Raw genomic sequence first — 27,408 nt, 5'->3', positions numbered from 1 at the left:
GCTGCTTGAGGCTCTTTAGGGTCCCTCTTGGCCCCAGCAGTCATATGTATCTCCTGAGAAGTCGTAGGGCTTCATAGAATACTCTTGAAAACTGCTAGACTAAATGACCTTTAAAGCTGATTTTTATTTTTAAATTGTGGTTTTTAAATGTGTAGCATAAGCAACTTTTAAATTTGTGTTTTGTTTGTAGGTTGATGCTCGAAGTGACCGAACTGGGGAGGTCATCTTTAAGGACAATTTTTCTTCTGCAATTGCCGGTGTGGTAGAGGGAGATTACCGGATGGATGGCCACATGCAGTTAATCTGCTGCTCAGTGGATGGGGAAAGTAAATTGGGATGAGAAAAATGCTTAAAAAGTCACATTTTCCATTTGAGTGGGTCAGAATGTCAGGAAATTTCACCAGAAGTACTGAGATCCTGTAGTTCTGATAAATTCACCAAAGTTGGGGAGAACTTAGGTTTTTGTTTTTAAGAGCAGGTAATTGATGACCTAAAAGTATACCTGGTTATGCTTGGAGTTTCTTCCTTCTGTTCAGTCCGGGGCTATCTTCCTGGCACGGCTGAGATGAAGGGGAACCTCATGGACACCAGCGTAGAGCAGGACCTGATCCGAGAGCTGAGTCAGAAGAAGCAGAATCTGTTGCTGGAACTCCGTAACTATGAGGAAAATGCCAAGGTAGGTCTTAATGTGACCAGGTAATGGAGGCTGAAATGTTGAGACTGACCAGGAGGATCAGCAAATGCGGAAGAATGACAGTGTCATTGCCAGGGTGTGGCCTTTTTTGCCAGTGTCACAATTGAGAGGGGATATATCCTTTGATGTTGAAGTTTCACTTCCAGGTAGTTAAACCGTAGAAATGTTTTCCTGATTATTCAAGGACATTTCTTGCAGCACTATTTATTTATAGCAGTGAAAGCAGCTGGAAGCAACTTAGGTGTTTGTCAGCAGTAGGGAGTATGTGCTGGGGAATATTAAGCAGCTCAAAGAGTGAATACTTGGACTGATGTGGAAGGGTATTTGTCGTTTTACTAAGTGACAAAAGGCAAGAACAATATGTATAGAATGTCTTTTATCTTTTTCAAAAACAATTTAAAAATTGGCAATTGTAAAAACTGTGTGTGTGTGTACAGCAAACTGGCTGAAATGTTCCTTTAATTTGTCCTGTCGTGCATTACTGTATTTGAATTTGGTGTACCAATGGAATTTCTTTGCTTACTTTAAAATAACAATACTTAAAAATGTAAAAGGCATGGTGGGATACAGTGGACCATAGCCATAGAAAGAGGCAAGGGTATTTTCCCACAGACCAGATAGAGCAAGGGAGCACTAATGAGGTGAGTTCTCTGAATTCTAAAGAATCAGATTACTATAATAATAAGATTCTGGAAGCTCTGTCTTTTGAAGCTGAATAGCAGTGTTATTTAAAATTGATATTAGTTCAGTGTTTTGTTGACTGACTAGGAAATGGTTGGGGTGTTTTGCAGGCTGAATTGGCCAGTCCACTGAACGAGGCTGATGGGCATCGGGGCATAATCCCAGCCAATACCAGGCTCCACACCACGCTGTCAGTCAGCCTGGGGAGTGAGACCCAAACTGCTCATACAGAATTATGCATTTCTACTTCTAATGGTAAGACAGTACTCACAGCTGGTGTTTAGAGGCACCTGCGCCATCTCGGAGTCGGTGTTAAACTGTTTTTCCTCTTCCCTGCAGACACCATCATCCGAGCAGTATTGATTTTTGCAGAGGGAATTTTTACAGGTGAAAGCCACGTGGTACATCCCAGCATTCACAACCTCTCCAGTTCCATCTGCATCCCTATTGCGCCTCCCAAAGACGTCCCTGTGGATCTGCACTTGAAAGCGTTCGTGGGTTACAGAAGCAGGTGACCCTTTGCAAGTCACAGTTCATTTCAAGACAGCACTTAAAGGAGGGCAAGATATATATATTTTCCATATGCCCAGTGGATTCTGGGGGCTTGAGAAACCGTTTCATGGTTCTATCCACCCAAAGTTTCCCGTGACCTTTTATTTCCTCAATTTGAAACCTGTAAAAAGAAAAAGAAAAAACTGACATGTAAGTTTAAGATGGTTCTTGGCAGGGCGCAGTGGCTCATGCCTGTAATCCCAGCACTTTGGGAGGCTGAGGCGGGCGGATCACAAGGTCAGGAGATCAAGACCATCCTAACATGGTGAAACCCCATCTCTCTACTAAAAATACAAAAAAAAAAAAAAAAAAAAAAAATTAGCCAGGCGTGGTGGTGCACACCTGTAGTTCCAACTACTTGGGAGGCTGAGGCAGGAGAATGGCTTGAACCAGGGAGGCAGAGCTTGCAGTGAGCTGAGTTCTTGCTACTGCACTCCAGCCTGGGCGACAGAGCGAGACTCCATCTCTCTTTTTTTTTTTTTAAGACTCTTTTTTTTTTTTTGAGACCGAGTCTCGCTCTGTCGCCCAGGCTGGAGTGCAGTGGGGTGATCTCGGTTCACTGCAACCTCCACCTCCTGGGTTCAAGCCATTCTCCTGCCTCAGCCTTCCGGGCACTGGGACCACAGGCGCCCACCACCACACCCTGCTAATTTTTGTATTTTTAGTAGAGGCAGGGTTTCACCATGTTGGCCAGGCTGGTCTTGAACTCCTGACCTCAGGTGATCCGCCTGCCTCGGCTTCCGAAAGTGTTGGAATTACAGGCATAAGCCACCACGCCTGGCTAAGATCGTTATTTTCTGTTTTTAGTCAGGTGATCTCATAATCACAAAATGTTTAATTGATAATTTGTCAATTTGTAGTATTGGCCACTAAAACTACAAGAGTTAGGATGCAACTTTATATTACAGTCATACATAATCTCAGCTAGTGAAGAAAACCTGCTATATTTGTGGAAGATAAGAGACTTTTTACATCCCCTTTATGGTGTTTTAAACCCTTAGTGCATGCAGGTATATATGTAGACTCATGCTATCTTTAAATCCTAAACCTTATATATTACTGTAGTACTTTAAGCCTCAAGTGTTTTGAGGGTTCCTTCTTAAGTGAAACCCTTAAATATCATTTGATGACCCAGAAGTGGCTTTATTTTCTGGGCCTTGCATTTTGAAGCAACATTCTATACAAAGCAATTCTCTTATGTTTCATTGATTGGCCATAGCACCCAGTTTCATGTATTTGAATTGACAAGACAGCTCCCTCGATTCTCCATGTATGCGCTGACCAGCCTGGACCCTGCCAGTGAGCCAATCAGTTATGTTAACTTTACCATTGCAGAACGGGCACAGAGGGTGAGTATCTCGCTTTTCTCTTTCAATGCTTTTACACAGTAGAACCCTTTAGATGTTATTTATAGAAGGGAAAATTACATGAATGAGTTATATTGGTGGCAGTAAATAGGATATGAAAGAATTCTCTAACTTGGGGGTGGCTTATAACCTGTAATAAAAATATTGCTAACATATCTTCTCTCACTTCGAAAAAGCACCTGAGCAATCCTGTTATTGGTGAATTCTTACCAGTGTTTAATTCCTCTCTTTCCGTTGTGGTCTTAGTGTGGTTGTCCTGGTGTAGTATTTCAAGAGGAACCTGCAGCAAGATGAAAAGATAGTGGGACTTGGAGCTAAGAACGTTTTTGGCTATGTTAACTCATTAAATTCTTAGTGATCTTGGGGAATTCCCCTCATCAGTGTGAGCCTCAGTTTTCTTATCTGTAGGTGAGGATAATCTTACCCACCTTTTTTGGGGGAGCCCAAAGATTACATGATTGGTGTAATAGTACCACCTTGTACATTTGAAAGGACTGATACCGGTGGACTTTAACCTTGGCTGGGCTTTGGAATTCCTGGTGGGACTTTTTAATCATGTGGATTCTCAGCTCTCTGCCTGGCCGGTGGAACCACAAACTCTACAGCTGGGCCCTTCCAGAAGGTCTCATGGGTGGTTCTCTTGTGGAACCAGTGTTGCAAGCCACTGCATGGTGTTGCTGCTATTAACATTAAAACTTATATTTTCCTTATTGTGTGGATGTATCTGTGGTGTGTGCCCATGTACACTTCATTTTACACTTCTTAAAGAATAGAATGGAATGGTTTTAAGCACACTACATTGTCCAGGTTATACCCACAGAAGAGCTGTTGTGTAACAGAATCAGCATCATACCTGAATCATTTGTACATTGCATATTAGACTATGTATAAGTAGAAGACGCAATGAAATCATGTCTGCTGTGGGGCCAGGCATAATTATGAATGTTACTTAAGAGCATGGGTGAGGTGAGAAAAGGGAGTGTGACTAGTGTTTTAGTATTTTCTTGGTGTAGGATGACATATAATTCTTTTTTTTTTTATCCTCAACAAAGCAGTAAAACTAGAAAGGAGAACTCTTCCCTCAAGAATGGCTGTACCTTCATATTTAGAGGCATATTAAAAAAAAGAATGTCTGTACCTTAAAAGTGGAGGCTCATTTCATTGTGTTCATTTTTAAGGCTGTTGTATGGCTCAGTCAGAACTTTCTGTTACCAGAAGACACTCACATTCAGAATGCTCCATTTCAAGTGTGTTTCACATCTTTACGGAATGGTGGCCACCTGTATATAAAAATAAAACTTACTGGAGAGGTAATGTTTAATATAATGGGGCATAGATTTCTTTTTAAAATTTATTTATTCAAACACTTAGACCATGGAATGAGAGGGGCATGGATTTCTCATGTGGTGTTTACCATTCAGTCCAAAGTGAGGTGGGGGACATCAATGTCAAGGTCATAAAACCACATGTTTTGTTTTATTTTTTTCACATGGTTTAACCTAGTCTGTTAGTGTTACCATCTTAGACACTGGGGTATAATCTAGAATAGATGTTTTCTACCTCCTTCTGTTCATCTCTTCCTTGTCTAATTTGGAAAGAATTGGGAATACAGAAGTCAACAAAAACATTTTCATTGTTTGGATGATTTTGTCATTTCATTTCTAAGGCTAGAGGATTTACCTTTTAGCTAGCTGCTGGAAATAATGCAGTTTGTAATTTCTTTGAGAGATAAACTTACCTTTTTCAACACTGCCTATAAATATTATAGGAGTATAATATTTATAATATATATTTTATATATATAGTAGTATAATATAATGAGTATGGGGAAATTCAGGTACTATTTTAGCTAAGTTTGTTTAATGGCTGAAGATGCTAAACTTGTCTGTTTTTTCTCTGGGTAGATCACTATAAATACTGATGATATTGATTTGGCTGGTGATATCATTCAGTCAATGGCATCATTTTTTGCTATTGAAGACCTTCAGGTAGAAGCGGATTTTCCTGTCTATTTTGAGGAATTACGAAAGGTGCTAGTGAAGGTGAGGGCACGCGGTAGATGCATTTGTGAGAATGTGGTAGTCTAATAATATCTGAGGAGATTAATGATACTACAGATGTACTTGTAGTGATGTTTTCAAGAATTTTTGCAATTCTTGAAGTAAAAATTGAACTAGTATTAGAGAGTTTACTACTTAAGGATTTCTTTTATAAAAGGAAGTGTTTAGCTCTTGAGCACCATGCTTGCTTTCTTTAGTTTAAAGTGATGCATTTAAACATTAACATTTTCCTTTGTTAGCTCTTCATCTTATTTGTAGTATCTGCTTTGGTCTTCAGTTTAGGTCTTTCCAAAAACCCAAATTCAAAATAAAAGAGCAAAATAAAGAGGATTGTGATTGGCCCCAAAGTATACAATATTCCCACTGCAAATCCCTGAAATATTAATATGTGTGTTATGGGGGCTCCTGGTACTAAAGCATGGGGAAGATTCACATGGAGTGTCCTGTTGAAATTGGAGGCAGCACAGATGAGTTAACTTGTTGAGAAAGAGATGAAATAACGGGAAGTAGCTTAATTGGTATAAATGAATAGAGGAAAGAAGGGGTCTCTGTATCTGGTAAATGGTGTCTTTTCATTTGTCTGGGTTCAAGAAGTTTGTGAGGCCTTTTTCATTCCTGAGTGTTCATGGTCTCCAGGTGGATGAATATCATTCAGTGCATCAGAAGCTCAGTGCTGACATGGCTGATCATTCTAATCTGATCCGAAGTTTGCTGGTCGGAGCTGAGGATGCTCGTCTGATGAGGGACATGTGAGTATTTGTCATGGTTAGAACAGGTGCAAGGTTAAAAATGTGAGCAGTATGGAATAGCAACTCTCAGATGTTACCAGTAGAAGTATAAATTGTTACATTGACTTTGGAAAATAACTTGGCATTATCAGTAAAGTTGAAAATGCATGTCCTCTATGACCCAGCAATTCTATTCCTGGTTTATAGCTTAGAGAAAGTTACAGCTTAGTTATATGTATGCTTATAAACCAGGATATTTGTATAAGAATATTTGTAAAGCCATTGTTTATAAAAATCTCAAAGTGGAAACGATCCAAATTAGCATGAACAGTGTAGCAACAGTGGATGAATTGTGATATATTCATACAATGGAATACTACACAGCAGTGAGAGCATATGAATCTCCATGACACATAAGAGCAAGGAAAAATCTGATAAGCATAATACACACTGAAAGACTTAAAAGACTATAAAATGTATCCATGTGTATAGTTAGAGAAAAGAGTAAACTGTATAGTTTGGGAAACATGCAATAAATAAAAATATAAATAAATTCAGGGAAGAGATTATCATATAAGATAGTATTTTCTCCCAGAGAAGGAGGGACTATGTTCAGAAAAAACACATTGGGAAACTTCCTGTCTGATGTCTTGTTTGACTTTGTTAAGTATTCTGTGAATTTTTCTGAATATGTAATATTTTACAATAAAAAAGTTAAGTATGTGCAGGTCTTCCTTGGTGCTTGCTAGGATGCCAAATTTACCTTGCCAATAAAATGTACTGAAAAAAATTCAGTAAAATAGCTAACAAATCATAGATGAAATTTATATGTATATATTAGGGGCAAGAGTTCACCCAGAGTGCTGCTTGTGTTTTTTTCTGAGAGGCCTGAATTATTGGCAAATAATTATAATGGTTTTGCTCAGAGGTAAATGGTTTTTAAGATAATTGTATTATTGAAAATTTCAAACACATACAAAGGTACTTGAACATAATGATTTCATATATACCACCCACCCAGCTTCAACAGTTATCAGCTAAAGACTGATCTTTTTTCATCTCTACACTCACCTTCTTCCCCTCCCAGGCACTAGATAATTTTGAGGCAAATTTTGGACATTGTGTAATTCTAGCCACAACTATTTCAGACAAAGGGCCTTTCAATATTATATATATACACACACATATATGTATATATACACATGTATGTATAAAAACCACAATGCCATATCACACTTAGAAAAATACAATAATTGTTTAATATTACAAATATCTCATCTGTTTACATGTTCCCAGTTGTCTTATAAATGTGGACATGTGTGTTTTAAGTTGGCTTGTTCAAATCAAGATCCAGATCAAAGACCATACATTGGATTTGGTTGGAAATCTTTTAATCCACGCTTTTGCTTGCCCATTCAGTCTCTTCTCTCCCTTTCCTGTGGGGTCCCATTTTGGATTTTGCTGGTTGTATCCTTGTGGTAATGTTAACTTTATTCTTCTGTCCCCTGTGTAGAAGGGATAGTGGTGGATCTGGAGGCTTGATTAGATTCAATTTCAAATTTTGGCAAGAATATTTCCTGAGTAGTGTTGTTTACTTCCGTGAGGAAGCATGCAATTTCTAATTGTTTCTTTTTATGATATTATCAGCCATTGATGATCATTGCCTAGATTCATTATTTCTTTTGGGGTTTGCAAAATAGTGATATTCTAATTCTGTTATTTTCTTCATATGTTAGTTGAACTACTTCTATGAAAAATAATGTTCCCTCATGAATTAATGAATTACTTGGTTCCCTGAGGTACAGTTTGTACAGGAAAGACAGGTTCTTTATCAGCTTTATTTAATGGCTTTAAAATAATGCATTGGTCTCCAGCATGCACTAAGTGACCAGTGAGATTTTTAAGTCCTTATATACCCATGTATTTGAACATATTTAATGTGTTTCAATTTATATCAGTTATTATTATTTTTTTGCGGCTAGATTTTCCAGTCTGTGGGTCTATAGAAGTCTCTTTAGGTTGGATACAGTTGCCTTTGGACATGGTCCCATTAATTTGGTTGGTTCTTTGTTTTCTTGTGTGATGAAATGTTTTAGGCTTATCTGGTACATGCCCAGTCTAAATATGGAACCAGCCATTTCTCTCCAGTCCTGGTTCTTTTACATGAGAAATGGTATTTAGAGATCATGGTCTGACCACTAAAGGTGTTCATTGCTACTGGGTTGATTATTGTTTTTAGGCCTTTTCAGTGAATAGAGCTAGGAAATTTTTTTTTCAATGAGAAAATACGAGTTCATACTATTTACCATTCAAATTTATGAATATAGGCTCTTAACTTTGATTTTATTACTGCATCTCTTCTCTCTCACATTGAAAATCATGGCTTCAGGCTGGGCACAGTAGTTTACACTTGTAATCCCAGCACTTTGCAAGGCCAAGGTGAGGGGATCACTTGAGCCCAGGGATTCAAGACCAGCTTGGGCAACATAGCAAGACCCAGTCTCTGAGAAAAAACAAAAAAAATTAGCTGGGCATGGTGGTGCATGCCTGTAGTCCTAGTTACTCAGGAGGCAGAGGTAAGAAGATCTCTGGAACCTAGGAGTTTGAGGCTGCAGTGAGCTATGATCATGACACTGCACTCCAGCCTGGGATGACAGAGCAAGATCTCTTTTTAAAAAGTGGGGGAATATCATGGCTTCAATCAGTATCAACATAACTATTTATTTGCTTCATTTTACAGCACAGACACAACATTTAAGAATATTAGCCAAGTTGTTATCAACAATATGATTGCTGAAAACAGTTTAAGATTTTTTTTTGTGTTAGTTTTTTGTGCCTTTAGGGCATATCCCAGCAGGGAGTTTCAGTCAAATTACTGTATCTTAAAATCATTTGAGATTATTTCTCTTTTGGTTATGCCACAGATTTGATACAGAGTTAGGTTCCTTGTTTTATTTTGCTCTCAGTTTTGGAGGATTGGCATTTTTACCTTTTTGGTTTAATTTTATTACATATTTACTACAACCTTTTTGTGATTCCAAAGTTAGATCTATAAGACAGGCATGCACAGAAAAGTCTAACTTTCCATTCCTGTGACCTTCTTTTTGTTCTCTCCCTTTTACTATAACCAGTTGAATATTTAAGTATATACACACAGATATATACACACACACCTCTTCATATCTTAGATTAAGTCATAGTATGTATACATCTTTTTCTCCACCTTGCTTTTTTTTTTTTTTTTTCAGATAAGAGTCTTGCTCTGTCACCTAGGCTGGAATGTAGTGATGCAGTCACAGCTCACTGCAGCCTTGACCACCCGGGCTCAAGGGATTGTCCCACCTCAGCCTAGTGAGTAGCTGGGACTATAGGCATGAGCCACCAGCCCGGCTAATTTTTTATTTTTTTGTAGAGACAGGGTCTCACTATGTTGCCTGGGCTGGTCTTGAACTCATGGGATCTACTGATCCTCCCACCTTGGCCTCCCAAAGTGCTGGGATTACAGATGTGAGCCACTGCATCCGGCCTCCACCTTGCTTTTTTTTTTCCACCTTGCTTTTTACATTTAAAATATATATCTTGGAGATTTTTCCACCATGGTATAGAGAAATACATCTCATTTGTCTTTACAGCTACATAGTACTCCATTTTCTGACTGTTTTTCAGCCAGTTTCCTCTATTTGGATTGTTCTTTTGCTACTGTAGATAATGCTTTAATGAATAGTTTTGTTATGTAAATCTTTTTTTTATTTTTGCCAGGATACCTTTGAGAAAAAGGCTTAACAAATGGGATTACTGCAGTAAATGATGCATGCATACAGAATTTTGCAAGATCTTGTCAAATTCTCCGTAGGTGTTACATCTTTTTGTATTCCCATAAGCAATGTATGAGATTGCCTGTTTCTCTTCAGCCTCACCAGGGGGGTGTGTTGGCATACTCCAGTGGATGAGAAATGGTCTCTTAGTTTTCATTTTTATTTTTTAAATTTTATTTTATTGTGGTAAGACCACAGCATGAGATCTACCTTCTTAACACATTTTTAAGTGTATAATACATTATCGTTGACTATAGGTGCAGTGTTGTACAGCACATCTTTAGAGCTGATTCTTCTTGCTTAACTAAAACTATTGGTAAGCAGATTCCCATTTCTTCTTCCCCTTTTTCAACTATCATTCTACTCTTTGATTTATGAATTTGACTATTTTAGATACTCCATGCAAATACATAATATTTGTCCTTCTGTGACTGGCTTATTTCACTTAGCGTAACATCCTCAGAGTTCATCCATGTTGTCACATATTGCAGAATTTCCGTCTCTTTTAAGACTGAATAGTGTTCCATTGTTTATATATACTAAATTTTCTTTATCCATTCACCTGTTGATGAACATTTATGTTTTTTCCACATCTTGGTTATTGTAAATAGTGTGGTGATGAACGTGGGAGTGCTAATAGGTCTTCAGGGTCTTGACTTCAGTTTGTTTGGATAAATACCCAGAAGTGAGATTGCTGGATCATATGGTAGTTTTTTTTTAATTTTTTGAGGAACTTCTAAATTGTTTTCTGTAGTGGCTGCACCATTTTGAATTCTAATCAGCAGTGTACAAGGGTTCCAATTTCTCTACATCCTTGGTAACGCTTGTTGTCTTTTTTTTGGATAATTGTCATCCTGACAGAGGTGAAATGATATTTCATTGAGGTTTTGATTTGCATTTCCCTGATGACTAGTGGCATTGAGCATCTTTTTATATACCTGTTGGTCATTTGTTTTTCTTGTTTGGATAAATTTCTATTCAAGTCCCTAGCTCATTTTTTAATTGGATTACTAGTGTTTTTTTTTTTTTTTTTTTCTTTCGCTGTTGAGTTGTAGGAGCCATTTATTATGTTCAGCACTGGGCATTTTTCATTGTTTTAATTAAGGGCTATTTGCATTTCTTTTTTGTGTGAACTATTTGTCTGTTTACATATCAGGTACTGTCTTAGTCCATTTCGTGCCTCTATAACAGAATACTTGAGAATGGGTAATTTATAAAGAAAAGAAGTTGATTTAGCTTATGGGTCTGTAGGCTGGGAATTACAAGAAACATGACACTGGCATCCACTTGACTTCTGTTGAGGGCCATGCATGAGGTCAAAACATGGCAGAAAATGTCAAAGGAGAAGGGGACATGTGAAGATGCAAAGCCTGAGGGGTGCCCTCGCTTTATAACAACCTGCTCTTTTGAGAACTACTTCATTCCTGCATGAGTGAGAACTCACTCCTGAGAGATGGCATTAATCTATTCATGAGAGAGCTGCCCCCATGACCCAAACACCCCCTACTAGGCCCACCTCCCAACACTGCTCCACTGGCATTTAAACTTCAACATGAGTTTTGGTGGGGATGAACCACATCCAAACCATAGTGGGTATATTAATCTCTTATGTGTGGTGTAAGTTGCAGATATGTTTTCCTGAGTTTGTCATTTGGGTTTTCCCTGTGCTTAGATTTAAAAAAAATTTTTTGCTTTAATGTTGGTTTTTGCCTTGTAAGAGCTTTTAAAATTTTTTATGTAGTCAAATTGATCACTCATTTTCTTAATACTTTATTTATTTTTTCTGAGATGGAGCCTTACTCTGTTGCCCAGCCTGGAGTGCAGTGGCATGATCTCGGCTCACTGCCACCTCTGCCTCCCAGGTTCAAGTAATTTTCCTGCCTCAGCCTCCCAAGTAGCGCTACCACACCTGGCTAATTTTTGTATTTTTAGTAGAGATAGGGTTTCACCACGTTGGCCAGGCTGGTCTCAAACGTGTCACCTCAGGTGATCTGCCCCCCTTGGCCTCCCAAAGTGCCGGGATTACGGGTGTGAGCCACCGTGCCCAGCCACATTTTCTTAATACTTTTACATTTTGAGTTACTGTTAGAAAAGTTTTCTTTAACACCAGGGAATAGAGTAGTAATTCACCTGTTTTCCTTTAGTACTTGTACATTTTCCTTTTTTACATTAAGTCTCTGTTCCAGTTGGAGTTTATCCTCGTGTTCATATAAATAATAAACTCAGTTTTATCATTTTCCATATGACTGTCGCATTATTATTATAATATTATTATTATTTTGTGTGTGTGTGTGTGTGTGTGTGTGTGTGTAGGGTCTCACTATGTCACCCAGGCTGGAGTGCAGAGAGATCACAGCTCACAGCAGCCTCAATCTCCTGGGCTCAAGTTATCTTCCCACCTCAGCCCCTGGAGTAGCTGGGACTACAGGCATGTGCCACCATAGCCAGCTAATTTTTGTGTAGAGCCAGGGTCTTGCTATGTTGCCCAGACTGGTCTTGATCTCCTGGGCTCAGGCGATCTGCCTTCCTTGGCCTGTCAAAGTGCTAGGATTACAGGTGTGAGCCACTGTGCCTGGCCACATTGCATTATTTTAATACTACTTTTTTTTTTCTTTGAGATAGAGTTTTGCTCTTTTTGCCCAAGCTGGAGTGCAGTGGCGCTGTCTCAGCTCACTGCAACCTCTACCTTCCTGGTTCAAGCAATTCTCCTGCCTCAGCCTCCCAAGTAGCTGGGATTACAGGCATGTGCCACCATGCCCAGCTAATTTTTTTTTATATTTTTAGTAGAGATAGAGTTTCACCATGTTGGCCAGGCTAGTCTCAAACTCCTGACCTCAGGTGATCCACCCACCTCAGCCTCCCAGAGTGCTGGGATTACAGGCGTGAGCCATGGTGCCGGGCCTGATACTACTACTTTTAAAGTTCATCATGCTCACGATGATTTCAGATACTGCCCTTATCATATATCATATTTCTGTACACAGTTGAATCTATATCTGGATTTTCTGCACTAGTCCATTGGTCTGACTTGTCACGTCATTTGACAATATCATTCTTTTTTAAAAAAACAATTATTTTGAGACAGAATCTCACTCTGTTGCCCAGGCTGGAGTGCAGTGGTGTGATCACAGCTCACTGCAGCCCTCGGCCTCCCAAGTACAAGTGATCCTCCTACCTTAGCCTCCTGAGTAGCTGGGACTACAGGCACACACCACCACACCCTGCTAATTTTTTTTTTTGGTAGAGACAGGGTCTCACTATATTGTCCAGGCGAGTCTCGAACTCCCGACCTCAGGTGATCCACTTGCCTCGGCCTCCCAAAGTGCTGGGATTACAGGTGTGAGCCACTGTGCCCGGCCTCTTTTCCTATAGTTTTACCCTTTTCAAAATACCATATAAATGGAATCATACGATATCTATATCTATATATCCTTTTGAGTCTGGCTTCATTCACTTACATAATGTCTTAGAGATTCATCCCCATTGCTGCATGTATCTGTAGTTGGTTCCTTTTTTATTGCTGAATAGTATTCCATTGTATGGATATATGGTATTTATCCATTCACCAATTGAGGATAACTGGGTTGTTTCCAGATTTTGGTGAGTAGAATAAAGCTGCTATAAATACTTGCATACAAGTTTTTTGTAGGCATATGTTTTCATTTCTCTTGGGTAAAATACCTTACAATGGGATTGCTGGGTCGTACAGTGTGTGTTTAACTTTATAAGAAACTGCCAAATCACCTTTCAAAGTAGTTGCAGCTTTTTGTATTTCTGTCCACAATGCATGAGAGTTCCACTCGTCCCACTTCTTTGCTAGCATTTGGTATCTTCAGCTATATTTTTCTTTAGTCATTTTCATTGTTGCGTAATATAGATTTCATTTCTGTTTTAATTTTATGACTTTGTTTTTAAAACTTTGATAAAATACAAGGCTGAGTTGTCAACCAGGCCAAATTAGTTGAATGAATATTCATCTGAAACTTTGAAGGTGAGCTGTCACCTTGCTCACTTGTCCGTACTCCCAGCACAGTGGGCTTGAGAATTCTTAACCACCTAAATCAAAACCAACCATTGACCAGTAACCAAGGAAGGCCATTTGCCTTTTGTTTATTTGGAAAGAAAAGAATATTTTTGTGGAACTTATCCATATTTTCAAAGCAAACTAGCAGTTACTCCATTTTAATGAAAATATAGCTTAAAAATAGTGTCTTCTTTTCTTTGTATGTCCAAGAAGTTTGCAAGTTTTTCTTAAAGCTTGCCGTATCAACATGAAATGATGTCAAATTTCTACTGATTTGCACAGGAAAACAATGAAGAGTCGTTATATGGAACTGTATGACCTTAATAGAGACTTGCTAAATGGATATAAAATTCGCAGTAACAATCACACAGAGCTGTTGGGAAACCTCAAAGCAGTAAATCAAGCAATTCAAAGAGCAGGTCGTCTGCGGGGTAAGTCTCTTAACACTGCACTTTCATCTGTAATGTTTTTGGTGGAACTCATTGAAGATGGTGGTAACATCCAATAATTCATATTGGGGCTGAAAGTAGCATACCTTTCACACTCCAGAGCTGGCACCAGTCACTTGTGTTTCAGCCAGTCAGCCTGGTGTTTGGCTTTTGTCTCCGGACTTCAAAGGGAAAGAAAACCTTCAGCTCTTTTTCTTAGATCTTCCTGCATCCTCTAAAGAAAAACCTACTATATATAACCCAAAGGAAATATATAAGCATATATAAAACCATCAAGGCCCAATTAGCAAAAAAGAGACTGAAAATTAATGCTGTGTGTAACTTAAAAACTTAGAAAAAGAACAAGAGGGTAAACCCAAGGAAGCAGAAATATAGCCAGAGATTTATACCTGAATTCCACTGTTTTGGATTGATGTTTTGACCTCTTTAGAAATAATCTTTGCTAGGTGACTATGAGCTTTGATCCTTTTCTGTAAAACCGACTGTTGGTTTCTAGGTTTGAGACAGTCTTTAAGTCAGTTTTTTCAATAAATTCCCTCACCAAGTTATCTTTTTTAGAGAATGGTAAGATAAATTAGTTATATTTCACATATAACTATTTTCCCTCCTGGTTTTATGTTGTTTTAAAACTGGCCTCTAATTTTATAATTTCACATCTAACAATCTTTTGGTTCCTGATGTTTCTTCTCATGCAGTTGGAAAACCAAAGAATCAGGTGATCACTGCTTGTCGGGATGCAATTCGAAGTAATAACATCAACACACTGTTCAGAATCATGCGAGTGGGGACAGCTTCTTCATAGGAGAGGAAAATACAGGTCTTGAAGTTCTTGGCAAAGATTTTCTGTTAAAAACCTATGCTGGTTTGCTTTGGATCATACCCTGGTGAACCCTAGGTGCTAAGAATGAAAATAACCTTGGTGAGTTGTATAAATTAAAGACAGAGAACTACTTGTGAAGATAGATTCACTTTCTATTTTAAAATCAGTAGTACTGTTGCTGAATAATACTAGGTTTGTATGGAATAGGATGAATGCTTTTGAAGTATTAGGGCTTCAGAGTCCAATTTTTGCTTATTTATGGTATATAAATACATATTTTTTCTTGAAATTGTAACTGAATTTGTACTTTTCAAATTGATTATCTACTTTTTAATTAAAAGGTAAAGATGTTAAACTTTGTGTTGATTGATTATAAAATCACCACCAAATCAGAATTGCCCATTTGTATTTTGTAGAGAAAAACAAAAATGTGCACTGGGTGCAGGGCTCATGCCTGTAATCCAGCACTTTGGGAGGCCAGGGCGGGCGGATCATAAGGTCAGGAGATGAGACCATTCTGGCTAACACAGTGAAACCCCGTCTCCACTAAAAATACAAAAAAGTAGCCGGGTGTGGTGGCACTAACCTGTAGTCCAAGCTGCCTGGGAGTCTGAGGCAGGAGAATTGCTTGAACCCAGGTGGCGGAGGTTGTAGTGAGCCGAGATCATACCACTGCACTCCAGTCTGGGTGACAGAGCAAGACTCCTGTCTCAAAAAAAAAAAAAAAAAAAGGATGTTTGGGCTGAGCGCAGTGGCTCACACCTGTAATCCTAGCACTTTGGGAGGCCAAGGCGGGTGGATCCCCTGAGGTCAGGAGTTTGAGACCAGCCTGGCCAACATGATGAAACCCGGTCTCTACTCAAAATACAAAAAATTAGCCAGGTTTGGTGGTGGACACCTATAATCCCAGCTATGCAGGAGGCTGAGGTAGGAGAATTGCTTGAACCCGGCAGGCAGAGGTTGCAGTGAGCAAGATCGCACCACTGCATTCCAGCCTGGGTGACAAGAGCGAAACTGTCTCAAAAAAAAAAAAGTGGATATTTGGATTTGTGTGCTTGTTAATCACCGAAAGGTGGGTGCAAACAACAAATTTACATTAAGGAAGAGTCAATTTAGAGTGATCACTTTGTTGGGGTAATGTTTGCTGCTGTAACAAATAGACGTCAAAATCATAATGACTCATTTTTCATTTGTTCTCTAAGGATATCTCCATAGTTATGCAGGGACCCAGGTTCCTTTAATCATGTGGCTCTGTCATCCCCTACGACAAACTTTTCTACCTGAGTTCCCTAAAGGAATAAGCCTAAGGAAAAAGGTTTGGGTGACTAGTTTCACATTCAGTACATACAGTGGAGGGAGGTCTTAGGACAGTGGGGCTTTATTATCTCACTTGGAACACTATTTGACAAGGGCTGTCATAGGGCCTTGTGGTTATTTACAGCCATGTGCCAGATAATGAAGTTTAGGTCACCATAAGATTATAATACTGTATTTTTACTGTACCTTTGTGTTTAGCTATGTGTAATTACACAAATACTTAGCATTATGTTACAGTTGCCTACGGTATTCAGTATAGTACCATGCTGTACAGATTTGTAGCCTAGGAACAACAGGCTATACCATATAGCCTAGGTGTTGAGTAGGCTATACCATCTAGGTGTGTTTAAGTGCACACTGTACGGTGTTCGCATGATGACAAAATAGCCTAACGATGCGTTTCTCAGACTGTATCCCTGTTGTTAAGTGGAGCATGACCGTATAGCTAAGCTGGTAGAAGAGAGTAAGAGGAAAACATGGCTTCTTTTAAAAGTGTGGTCTGAAAGTAGCACACTATCATTTCCACTCGGAATTCCATCGAATCACGTGACCACATCTGCAGGGGAGGCCGGGAGATGGAATCTAGCTGTGTGCCTGTGAGAACGCTGGTATTTGTGCCAACAGCTAGCAGTCTCTTCTTTAGGAAAAATTTTGCCCTAACGGAGATTTCAGGACTGGTTTAATGAGTGAAACTTCAGTTAGTTTTAATATCTTAATAGCATTCATAAGCAGTTTAGTGGAAGTGGTGCATTTCCCTGAGGTTAGTATACATTAATTTTACTGATTTTGATGTGGCCACTTTAGGATCGGCCCTCCTGTATCTGAAATGTAAGCCTTATGGAGTCCTAATTATGAGAATATGCTAATACTTTTGTTTTCCATTTTCAACCTGTAAACTCAAGAGATAATCCACATATACTGTATTATTTTCAGTCTCCAAAATAGTAAAGTATCATCGTAAATCTGCCTCACATGGAGGTTGCAGTGAGCCGAGATCGTGCCTCTGCACTCTAGCCTGGGTGACAGAGGAGACTCCGTCTCCAATAAATAAATAAATAAATAAATCTGCCTCACAGAGGAGGAAACTGAGGCATAGATAACCTCCTTTTCAGGTCACAGAGTTAGTGACCTGTGTGACCTGTCTAGTGACTCAAGACAAAACTTGAGTCCTACTGTTGAGTCTTTGTTTTAACCATAGTCTAATTTATACCATTTGAGATTAAAATCTCTAGTTGGTGCTAGTTTTAAATTATATGATGCCATTCATTTTTAGGGAGTCTAGTAACATAATCTCATCAAAGGTCACTCTGTTGTTCTTAAGCCAAAAAACTTCCTTCTTAGACCTAAAAATACTCATGGCCAGGCTAGAAGGCATTGACCTGCAGCAAGACATCTTAAGTTGTTCTGATTTATAGGTTATTTTCACAGTAATTTGATCCTGTTGATGGCAGTGTCTATTTCACAGATGAGGCTCTGAGCTCCAAGACAGAGTGTCCTGTACAGGGTCCCACAGCTGGGTAAGCCCTGGTGTGAAGGAGGTGTTGGAACCAAATAGTCAGGGCCTCTTCAACTCCAAACTTCCCAAGCAAGTAAAGACTGGCTGAAGTGAAAACATTCATAAAACATGCAACTGCCTTTTTTTCCCCCACTTAGAACTCATCCTGTTCAGCTTAGGAATGAGGAAAAACTGGACAAGGAGAAATGAGTTTATCAGCAATTTCTCTATTTTGTTGCCATATGTTTCTATCCTGATAGAATCTGAATACTTCTAGAAGCTACGGCAAAGTGGTATTTCACTGCTGAATTATATTGAAGCTTTAAGTGAGCACTGAGCTGTCATTTAAAGCTGACTTTGAGGATTTTGATATCTGAGAGAAAGCTTTCAGTACCATAATTCAGGTTCTGAGGATTTTTAAGAGTGTAATTTTTATTATTTCCCACCATGACTGCCTATCCAGTACCTCAAGGCCCCACTCAAATGCTCTCTCCTTAGGTGACCTTTCCTCTCCCATGTCTACTCCTTAACCCTTATTAAATTCTTTACCTAAATCTTAATCCCCTGTTAAGCAAGAATGGTGTCTGCATCTTAACCAGCATCACCCTCGCCCTAGTGCTGAGCTAATGCCTTGAGCATAGAATAGCATCTGCCGCTCTGCTTGGGATTATCTGTCCTCAATACGCCTGTCAGCAGCTTCAGAAATCAAAGAACTAGGAACTTTAAAACTATTATGCAACCCTAGAAGTGTTTTACAGGAATGATTTTCAACATTGTTATTAATGTTTCAAATTTTATAATTAGCAGTTACAGATCTGCCAATGCACAGTCCTGTCATTATAGAACTAAATTACCTCCAATTTCATTTGGAAACTCAAGTACAGTAAGACACCCATTACAGCCTGGTGTTTCGCATTTTGCCTTTTTTCCATCTGGCCCCTGCCCACACTCTATGCTCTAGCTCCGGAGTCATCTTGTGATCTGTACAGTACAGAATCTGCTTTTCCTAAAAGTGATGTCACATGGACAGTTCCCAAGTCATTTTTAAATTGTCTTTGTGGACTGATTTTGCATCAGAAGAGAATCATCAGGACACCCAGTTCCATGCAGGCTGGAGAGCTCTCCTCTGGCATCATTTCACTAGATCTCCTCAACCCAGGACCTTTTCAACAGGGTTTGCGCTTCCTCCTTGTTTAGTAGTGGTAAGTATGTCACGGTGTTGACGAGATAATGTACCCCAAAACTTATTCAAGAAATAACTGCCAGAACTTTGGGAGGCTGAGGTGGGTGGGTCACTTGAGGTCAGGGGTTTGAGACCAGCCTGGCCAACATAGTGAAATCCCATCTCTACTAAAAATACGAAAATTAGCCAGTGTGGTGTTAGGCACCTGTAATCCGAGAATTGCTTGAACCTGGGAGGCAGAGGTTACAGTGAGTTCAGATCACACCACTGCACTCCAGCCTGGGTGACAGAGGGAGACTCGATCCCAAAATAATAATAATCATAATAATAAAGAAAAAAAAATACTGGTCTAGGAGAGGTAACCCAAGCTTTGATTTTTTTTTTTTTTTTTTTTTGGGTGAGGGGTGTTCTGTGGGGGAAGAAACCCACACTTTGGTGGAATTTTGAGAGGAATCTTTAAACAGTAGACAAGCCTAGTTCAAAACTAACAGATTATTTTTCTTGGAACCTTCATTTTCCACATCCTTAAAATTAAGGACTAATGTTATTTGTAGGGTACTTCCTTAGACGTTTTATTTATGCAAATATGTTCACAAGTTTTGTGAAAATGTTCCTCATTTCCAGTATGGTTAACATAAAAAGAAGTAGTGAAGTAGTCTCTGTAAGGCTGTTCTCTTCCTGTCCAGTGCTGGAGCTTGAAGGCCATAGGGCAGGTAGTCAGAAAAGATGTGGAGTTGGGGAGAACAAACTGCAACCCACAGGCATGGGCTAGAGCCCATGAGGATGCTAAAATCTGTCCATTTTTGTTGCTTCTGACCTTGATGGTGTGGGCATTCTGCTGAAACAGACCCTTTGCAGAGGAGCTGAAGGAAGATCCATCCAGGGGAAGGTGGAGTGGTTGCAGGCCCAGGCACAGGTGTGGTTCACACCAGCAAGGTGTGCCAGCTACTCAAGGGCTGCTGCATTGGACCCTGCAGATCTGGCATAGGAATTTGTGGCTCATCCTAACCTGAGACATAGGGAAGAGAGTTGGGAAATGTAGTTCAGTCTAGCCAAGTTGAAAAATGACAAAGCTACCAGTGGCTGTCATAGGATGGTGGGATTTCAGGTGATCTTTAGATTATTACATGTTATTACCTCCCAATGAGCATGTATTATTTATATAATAAAGTCTGAAAAAACAGAAAGCTGTTTTTTTTGAGACGGATTCTCGTTCTGTTGCCCAGGCTGGAGGGCAGTGGTGCAATCTCGGCTCACTGCAACCTCTGCCTACTTGGTTCAAGCGATTCTCCTGCCTCAGCCTCCCAAGTACCTAGGATTACAGGCATGCACCAGCATGCCCAGCTAATTTTTGTATTTTTAGTAGAGATAGGGTTTCACCATGTTGGCCAGGCTGGTCTCCCAACTCCTGACTTCAGGTAATCTGCCAACCTTGGGGCCCCCCAAAGTGCTGGGATTACAGGTGTGAGCCACTGTGCCGGGCCCATGGAGCTATTTTCTTTGGGGATAAAAATGGGAGTTATAAGAATTGGAGACTCACTATTAAGAATAAAGAGAGAAACCATGTATTTTATAGGTGAATATCATAGCTTTTATCTGAAAGAGGTATAAACAAAGATGCCCATGTTCTAATTCTTCTTTTGCTACCTAACAGTTGTTGACATTGGCCCCAGGCCCTAAAAAGTAATCAAGATGCAAAATGAAGTACTATAAGGAAAACAAGCTTCGCTATCACTGTGTGTCTTCAGTGCAGAAACACAATCTGTAAGTTATACCATCCTTCACAGTCTAAGAGGTGCTGCTGTAGATGATGTAACTGATAGCAACATCAGAGTTGGGCTCTTAGGGATTCTCTCCCCTCAGACACCCGAGTCCCTTTTTGTAGTGTATAAAAGATGGTGTGTTGACAGATTATAAACACACTGAGATAAAGGAGACACTAACAAGCACATTTTTAACATTTGTGAGGTATTCTAAGATTTAGATTTGGCTTTCCATAATTGGAAAATTGGCCTTGGATGGTACCTACAGCCATAAGTCTCAAACTATTTTCCAAGGTTGGCATACATGACAGTGTCACCTACCTAAGTACTTTTCCCTGGCTCTTCCTGAAGTTATGCCACTGACACCCTTTCTCCTCACTCATGAAAACACAACAGAAGGCAAGTGAGATGACCTTCAGTCAGCTGGAACATAGAAAAGGCAAGCTGTGACATAAACCATTAGTAACAAAGTATTCGCAGTCCCACTTGAGTGCTGCTACACTATGGTTAAAAAATTGTGGTCTCCAGCCTGGCCAACAGGGTGAAATCCAGTCTCTACTAAAAATTTTAAAAAATTAGCTGGGTGTGGAGGTGGGTGCCTGTAATCCCAGCTACTCAGGAGGCTGAGGCAGAATTGCTTGAACCCAGGAGGCAGAGGTCACACTGAGCCGAGATCATGCCACTGTACTCCAGCCTGGGCCACAGAGTGAGACTCCGTCTCAAACACGCACACACAAAATTGTGGTCTCCAAAATAGTATGGTGTAAAATGGTTCGTTACCATATGCATAAGGGAAGACAATGTTAGAACTAGTTCTAGATATTTCTTTTTATCTCATCATTTAAAAATTAGTGTTTTATAACAGTACTAATATTAGTACTAATAGAACTAATATTGCATGCGTAAAATATATAAATATATTTACATAAATATAAAAATTAAAAATATATATAAATAAATAAATCTCCATATCAAGGGCATACCTGCTAAAACATTTCGTAACTGGCTGGGGTACAGAATTAAACCTTTTTGAAACTAAACCTAAAAAACAAAGCGAAACTCATTTTCATTTAAATGCAAACTTCAGGAAAGAATGAATATTCAAAGTTTTAGGAGATGAAAGAGAAGAGTGGTTAAGAAGTTTAAAGGCCCAGTGCTTTTTCTATTAATTAGTAAAACCCACACTAAATGCTACTGCAGAAGCTAAAAATAAATGTAAAAAAGAGAAAGGAAGGAGACTGTGTTGGGATGGAATGAGAACAGCATCTTTCATCCACCCATGCATACCCACACATAGGTAATTATGATATAACTCCCTGGAACAGTTCAAGAAAAAAATTAACAAGATGCACAGCCTCTTGGCATTCTGATGTGGCTTTTTAGCATTCCATCTCTTAAAATAAAAAGCAGGCCGGGCGCGGTGGCTCACGCCTGTAATCCCAGCACTTTGGGAGGCTGAGGCGGGTGGATCACGAGGTCAGGAGATGGAGACCATCCTGGTGAACACGGTGAAACCCCGTCTCTACTAAAAATACAAAAAAATTAGCCGGGCATGGTGGCGGGCGCCTGTAGTCCCAGCTTCTAGGGAGGCTGAGGCAGGAGAATGGCGTGAACCCGGGAGGCGGCGGAGCTTGCAGTGAGCGGAGATCGCGCGAATGCACTCCAGCCTGGGCGACAGAGCAAAACTCCAGGATGGAAAGACAGTGGGCACTTGGAAGTGACTACACATGGCAATAAGCAGCCTATCTTCTTTACCAACCAGAAGTTTCTTGGGGCATGTGATGGTAGGCCAAACCCTTTCCAAAGGAGTAATACTACACATTGTCTAAGCCTACACTGTCCTGTGAGAGTCATGGTGGAACAAGGCCACAGGCAGTGGGAGGAAATGTGATGACTCACTGTGTCAGAATTCTAAGGCCCAGCATGATCAGGATGTAAGGCTCTGTAATTTTCTAAACCAGCATGATTGAGAAGAACAAAATCTGCAATCATTTTTTTTTCCCTTCTTTTTTTTGAGGCAGAGTTTCACTCTTGTTGCCCAGGCTGGAGTGTAATGGCACAATCTTGGCTCACTGCAACCTCTGCCTCCTGGGTTCAAGCAATTCTCCTGCCCCAGTCTTCTGAGTCGCTGGGATTACAGGAATGTGCCACCAACCCCAGCTAATTTTGTATTTTTAGTAGAGACGGGATTTCTCCATGTTGGTCAGGCTGGTCTTGAACTCCCGACCTCAGGTGATCCGCCTGCCTTGGCCTCCCAAAGTGCTGGGATCACAGGCATGAGCCACCATGCCTGGCTGCAATAACTTACGAGTTTTTCTAAAAAAACCGAAACGCTGGAAACATGGATGAATCATAAAGACTTTATGCTAAGTGAAACCAGTTACAAAAGGACAAATACTGAATGATTCCACTTATATGAGAAATATGAGTAGTGAAGTTGATGACAGAGACAAAAAGTATGGCTGTTGCTAGGGGAAGGGGGGTGGGGAGTTATTGTTCAATGGGCACAGAATTTGGGAAGATGGAAAAGTTCTGGTGATGGATGATGGTGATGGCTGGACAAGGGGAATGTACTTAATCCACTGAATTGCATATTTAAAAATGGGTAAGCTGGTCAATTTTATGTTATAAATATTTTACCTCAATAAAAAAAAAGATTGAAGTTAAAAATTCACTGAAGAAGCCAATATGGAAAAAGAAGGACTCAATGTTTTAAAAAAGCCAACTTTTTTTTTTTTTTTTTTTTTTTTAAATCAAGAGATAAGTATGTAGCTCCAAGCTCAAGGTCTTGGTTGAGGACAGTCATTATGAGTCCTAGTAAAAGACAACCAGTTTTAAGAACACTGTCAGGCAAGCTACCATGTAGCTCTCCTTGACTCCATGCTTAGCTCTTCCAGACTTCCCAGTACTGACGAAGGGTCACGTTTTTGTTCAGCTTTGTCCAGTGCTGTCATTCATAATATATGAATGAAAAGTCCCAGAAACCTGTTCTGTTTGGGAAGGTTTTCTTTTGTTCCAGGCTTCGGTGGTTAATATGCTTGACAAATTTCAGAGTCTCTCTATCTCTGTAGACCAATGCCAAAGAATTGTTTTCTGGATTCACTGTTAGCAGCTGAAAAAGAAAAATACAATGACACATCAGAACATAGAACTTATTCTCAACTCTTGGATGATTAACCATGGAACAGATGGTTTCCATACCAAGCACTTAATCTGGGGATAGAGGGGTCCTCTGAATGAACCTTTACTAGGGGTGGCTGTCAAGCCATTTTCCAACAAGCCTTATTCCAGCATATACCTAGAAAGGTACTTACCTATTACATTTATTTCTTATACATTGTAAGATTTGTGGCAATGCACAAGGCTCTTAATTTGGAATTTCTCAGGAGGGTAAAATAAATACTTACTGAGTATCCTTTAGCATCTTTATTCCATGTTGAGTATTTTCTACTAGAAATTAGAACCATTGCCTGGCAGACCAACAGATTTATTAGCTAAAGATATTGGTAAAAGGTCATAAAAATTGGGTCTTTGAAAAATGAAAGCATTCTGAATAACTAAAAAGGATAGTTTGCTATCAGAAGAAACTTACCTCTTCATCTTCACCTTTGGCAATGTAAGAAGTAAAACCACCATATTCTGGCTCCCAGCCTTACAAGAGAAAAACAAATAGCATTCAGAAAGCCCTCATTGCAAGAGTTGCATCATCTGTTTAAATCACTGATCCCATGCTGCTTAACAGTGGGCAATCTGGGAGTTCAGCAGTAACTGGTTCTATGACTTATGAGCTTGAACTTATTATCATCTAGTTTGTCATGGATTCCCTTCCCCTAAATGCCTAATTTCCTGAGACAGTTGAACTGAAATGCAGACTTATTTCAAAAAACTTTGAATAAGAAAATTAAGAGAGAATTAAATGCTAAATATTTTCCCAGAAAGGCAATTACATAAAATCTATAGATCTGGGAGCACACTTAAGGGAAAATTATGGCATGGTCCATCTCCCCATTCCCTAGTCACAGATATAAATCCTATTTTGAACTGGGAGACTGGAACTCATGACCCCTAAAATCCCTTCGACTTTGAGATCCCGTGATCTGAGATTCTGAACTAGGCAAATTACTTATGAATTGGTTCAGCTGGAAAGGGTCCCTCAGAAGAGACTGCCCCTCCTATGGGGAATAATTCACTGTTTGCTTTCCACTCTCTTACCTTCACAGCCACAGTAGAGAATTAAGTCTAGGGCAAATTCAGCCTTGCTATGGTCATGAATTAAAGTGTAGTGACCGGTCTTCCAACGCCTCAGTTCCCCTTGGCATGTGGGGACACTTGATTCTAAGAAGGAAGAAAAAAGAAGGATGAGCAACTTTAAAAAATAACCTTGATAGAACTGTTAGATTGTAAGGGAATGATAATTAGGAATGATACTGCAATACAGGGAAACCATTCCTTTCAAACCTTTGATTGAAGTGCTATTCTACCAATCCAGCCTTATAAAAGATTGTCAGAAATTACCAGCTCTATTTTGGGGTAAAAAAGTTGAATTTTGGGCTGGGCACGGTGGCTTATGTCTGTAATCCCAGCACTTTGGGAGGCCGAGGCAGGCGGATCACCTGAGGTCAGAAGTTCGAGACCAGCCTGACCAACATGGAGAAAACCTGACTCTACTACAAATATAAAATTAGCCAGGCGTGGTGGTGCATGCCTGTAATCCCAGCTACCCGGGAGGCTAAGGCAGGAGGATTGCTTGAACCCAGGAGGCAGAGGTTGTGGTGAGCTGAAATTGTGCCATTGCACTCCAGCCTGGGCAACAAGAGCAAAACTCCATCTCACAAAAAAAAAAAAAGTTGAAGTTTGATTTCTCTCTATAATAATAAATTTCAGATGGAAAAGAAGTCTAGTTGCAAAAAATATATATATAAAAAAAACCATGATTATTATTTTATCTAACCTTAGCGATTTCTCAGCATGTTATTACCTAAAGTAGAAACCAGGAAAGGCAAAGATAGACCTGATTACTAAAATATTTTATAAAATTTAAACCATGCTGAACAAAATTAAAAAATAAACTATTACAACCTGTTAAACAGAAGGTTAATACTCCTCTGAGGCAGGCAGATCACCTGAGGTCAGGAGTTCAAGACCAGCCTGGCCAATATGGCAAAACCCCGTTTCTACTAAAAAATACGAAAATAGTAGCTGGGCATGGTGGCGTGTGCCTGTAATCCCAGCTACTTAGGAGGCTGAGGCATAAGAATCGCTTGAACCTGGGAAGCAGAGGTTGCAGTGAGCTGGTATCACGCCACTGTACTCCAGCCTGGGTGACAGAGCAAGATTCTACCTCAGAAAAAAAAAAAAGGTTAATACTCCTATATGTAACTTTTTTTTTTTATAACTGATAAAATGACAAAAATCCCAAAGGAAAATACACTGAGGTAATGACAGGCAACTCATGAAAAAAAATCAAGTAACCAATATAGAGAAAAATATACAACCATGCACCATTAGTCAATGATAGGCAAATGCCATTTTCACCTAAAGAATAAGCAAGTTGGAAAAGAAAATACAAGTTTGCTAGGAAGAATGAAATCATCATCATGTACAATGCTGGTGAGAGTGCAGACTGACACAAGTTTTGGGGAGGGCAATTTGGCAACTGCCTTAAAATTTTGAGCAGTCTTTGATGTATCACCATACTTCTGAGAAGCATTCTGAAGACACAATGGTTGCATCGTTTGTTATGACAGTGAAGAACTGGAAAAAATCTAAATGCTCAACACAGGACTGGTTAAGGTCATCTGCTCCAATAGATTGCAGGCATTAAAAATTATACTAGAGAAGGGTGTTTTTCAAAACTTTCAGTTGTGGCATACATTCTTGAAATAAAATCTAGAAATGCTATGTTGGAAAGCAGATACATGTAAAACTGCTTTGGTGGGCAGGGCGTGGTGGCTCACTCCTGTAATCCCAGCACTTTGGGAGGCCAGGGTGGGCGGATCATGAGGTCAGGAGATTGAGACCATTCTGGTTAACATGGTGAAACCCCACCGCTACTAAAAATACAAAAAATCAGCTGGGCGTGGTGGTACACACCTATAGTCCCAGCTACTCGGGAGGCTGAGGCAGAATTGCTTGAACCTGGAAGGCGGAGGTTGCAGTGAGCCGAGATCACACCACTGCACTCCAGCCTGGCTGTTGCAAGACCATCTCAAACAAACAAACAAACAAACAAAAATCCAAAAAACTGCTTTGGTGGAAGGGTTTCCTAAGTGAGGAGGGTGTATAAACCTGTTCTATCGTTATAAAGGATGTAAAAGGATGAGAAAGAGGTTTATGAACTATTATGTGGAAAAAAGATTACAGAACAATATATATGTTCTGTTTATTATATTAAAATCATATCATTAATCAATATCATTATATCAATAATCATTATTTATTACATTAAAAATACATGTGT

At 39.6% G+C, this 27,408-nt stretch overlaps 2 protein-coding genes across 4 annotated transcripts in view; one reads left to right on the top strand and one right to left on the bottom strand.

Annotated features, from left to right (window-relative positions):
• LOC105494062 (Bardet-Biedl syndrome 2) overlaps nt 1–23,693 on the top strand; it is a 41,023-nt gene extending 17,330 nt beyond the window's left edge. For both annotated transcript variants that reach the window (XM_011762169.3, XM_071084562.1), the window contains exons 8-17: nt 191–326; nt 537–676; nt 1,486–1,630; nt 1,715–1,886; nt 3,147–3,276; nt 4,473–4,604; nt 5,199–5,336; nt 5,991–6,103; nt 14,204–14,352; nt 15,066–23,693. In XM_011762169.3, coding sequence (XP_011760471.1) covers nt 191–326; nt 537–676; nt 1,486–1,630; nt 1,715–1,886; nt 3,147–3,276; nt 4,473–4,604; nt 5,199–5,336; nt 5,991–6,103; nt 14,204–14,352; nt 15,066–15,172 — 1,362 coding nt within the window. In that variant the 3' untranslated portion in view covers nt 15,173–23,693. The remainder of the gene's footprint in view (nt 1–190; nt 327–536; nt 677–1,485; nt 1,631–1,714; nt 1,887–3,146; nt 3,277–4,472; nt 4,605–5,198; nt 5,337–5,990; nt 6,104–14,203; nt 14,353–15,065) is intronic.
• LOC105494111 (2-oxoglutarate and iron dependent oxygenase domain containing 1) overlaps nt 23,295–27,408 on the bottom strand; it is a 26,765-nt gene continuing 22,651 nt past the window's right edge. For both annotated transcript variants that reach the window (XM_071084563.1, XM_071084564.1), the window contains exons 11-13: nt 25,161–25,283; nt 24,541–24,599; nt 23,295–24,060 (exon numbers count right to left, since the gene is read on the bottom strand). In XM_071084563.1, the coding sequence (XP_070940664.1) occupies nt 23,899–24,060; nt 24,541–24,599; nt 25,161–25,283 (344 nt within the window). In that variant the 3' untranslated portion in view covers nt 23,295–23,898. The remainder of the gene's footprint in view (nt 24,061–24,540; nt 24,600–25,160; nt 25,284–27,408) is intronic.

The sequence above is a fragment of the Macaca nemestrina genome, chromosome 18 (assembly GCF_043159975.1).
Source record: "Macaca nemestrina isolate mMacNem1 chromosome 18, mMacNem.hap1, whole genome shotgun sequence".
Classification (NCBI taxonomy): Eukaryota; Metazoa; Chordata; class Mammalia; order Primates; family Cercopithecidae; genus Macaca; species Macaca nemestrina.
This window is presented reverse-complemented; position numbering and strand designations above follow the sequence as displayed.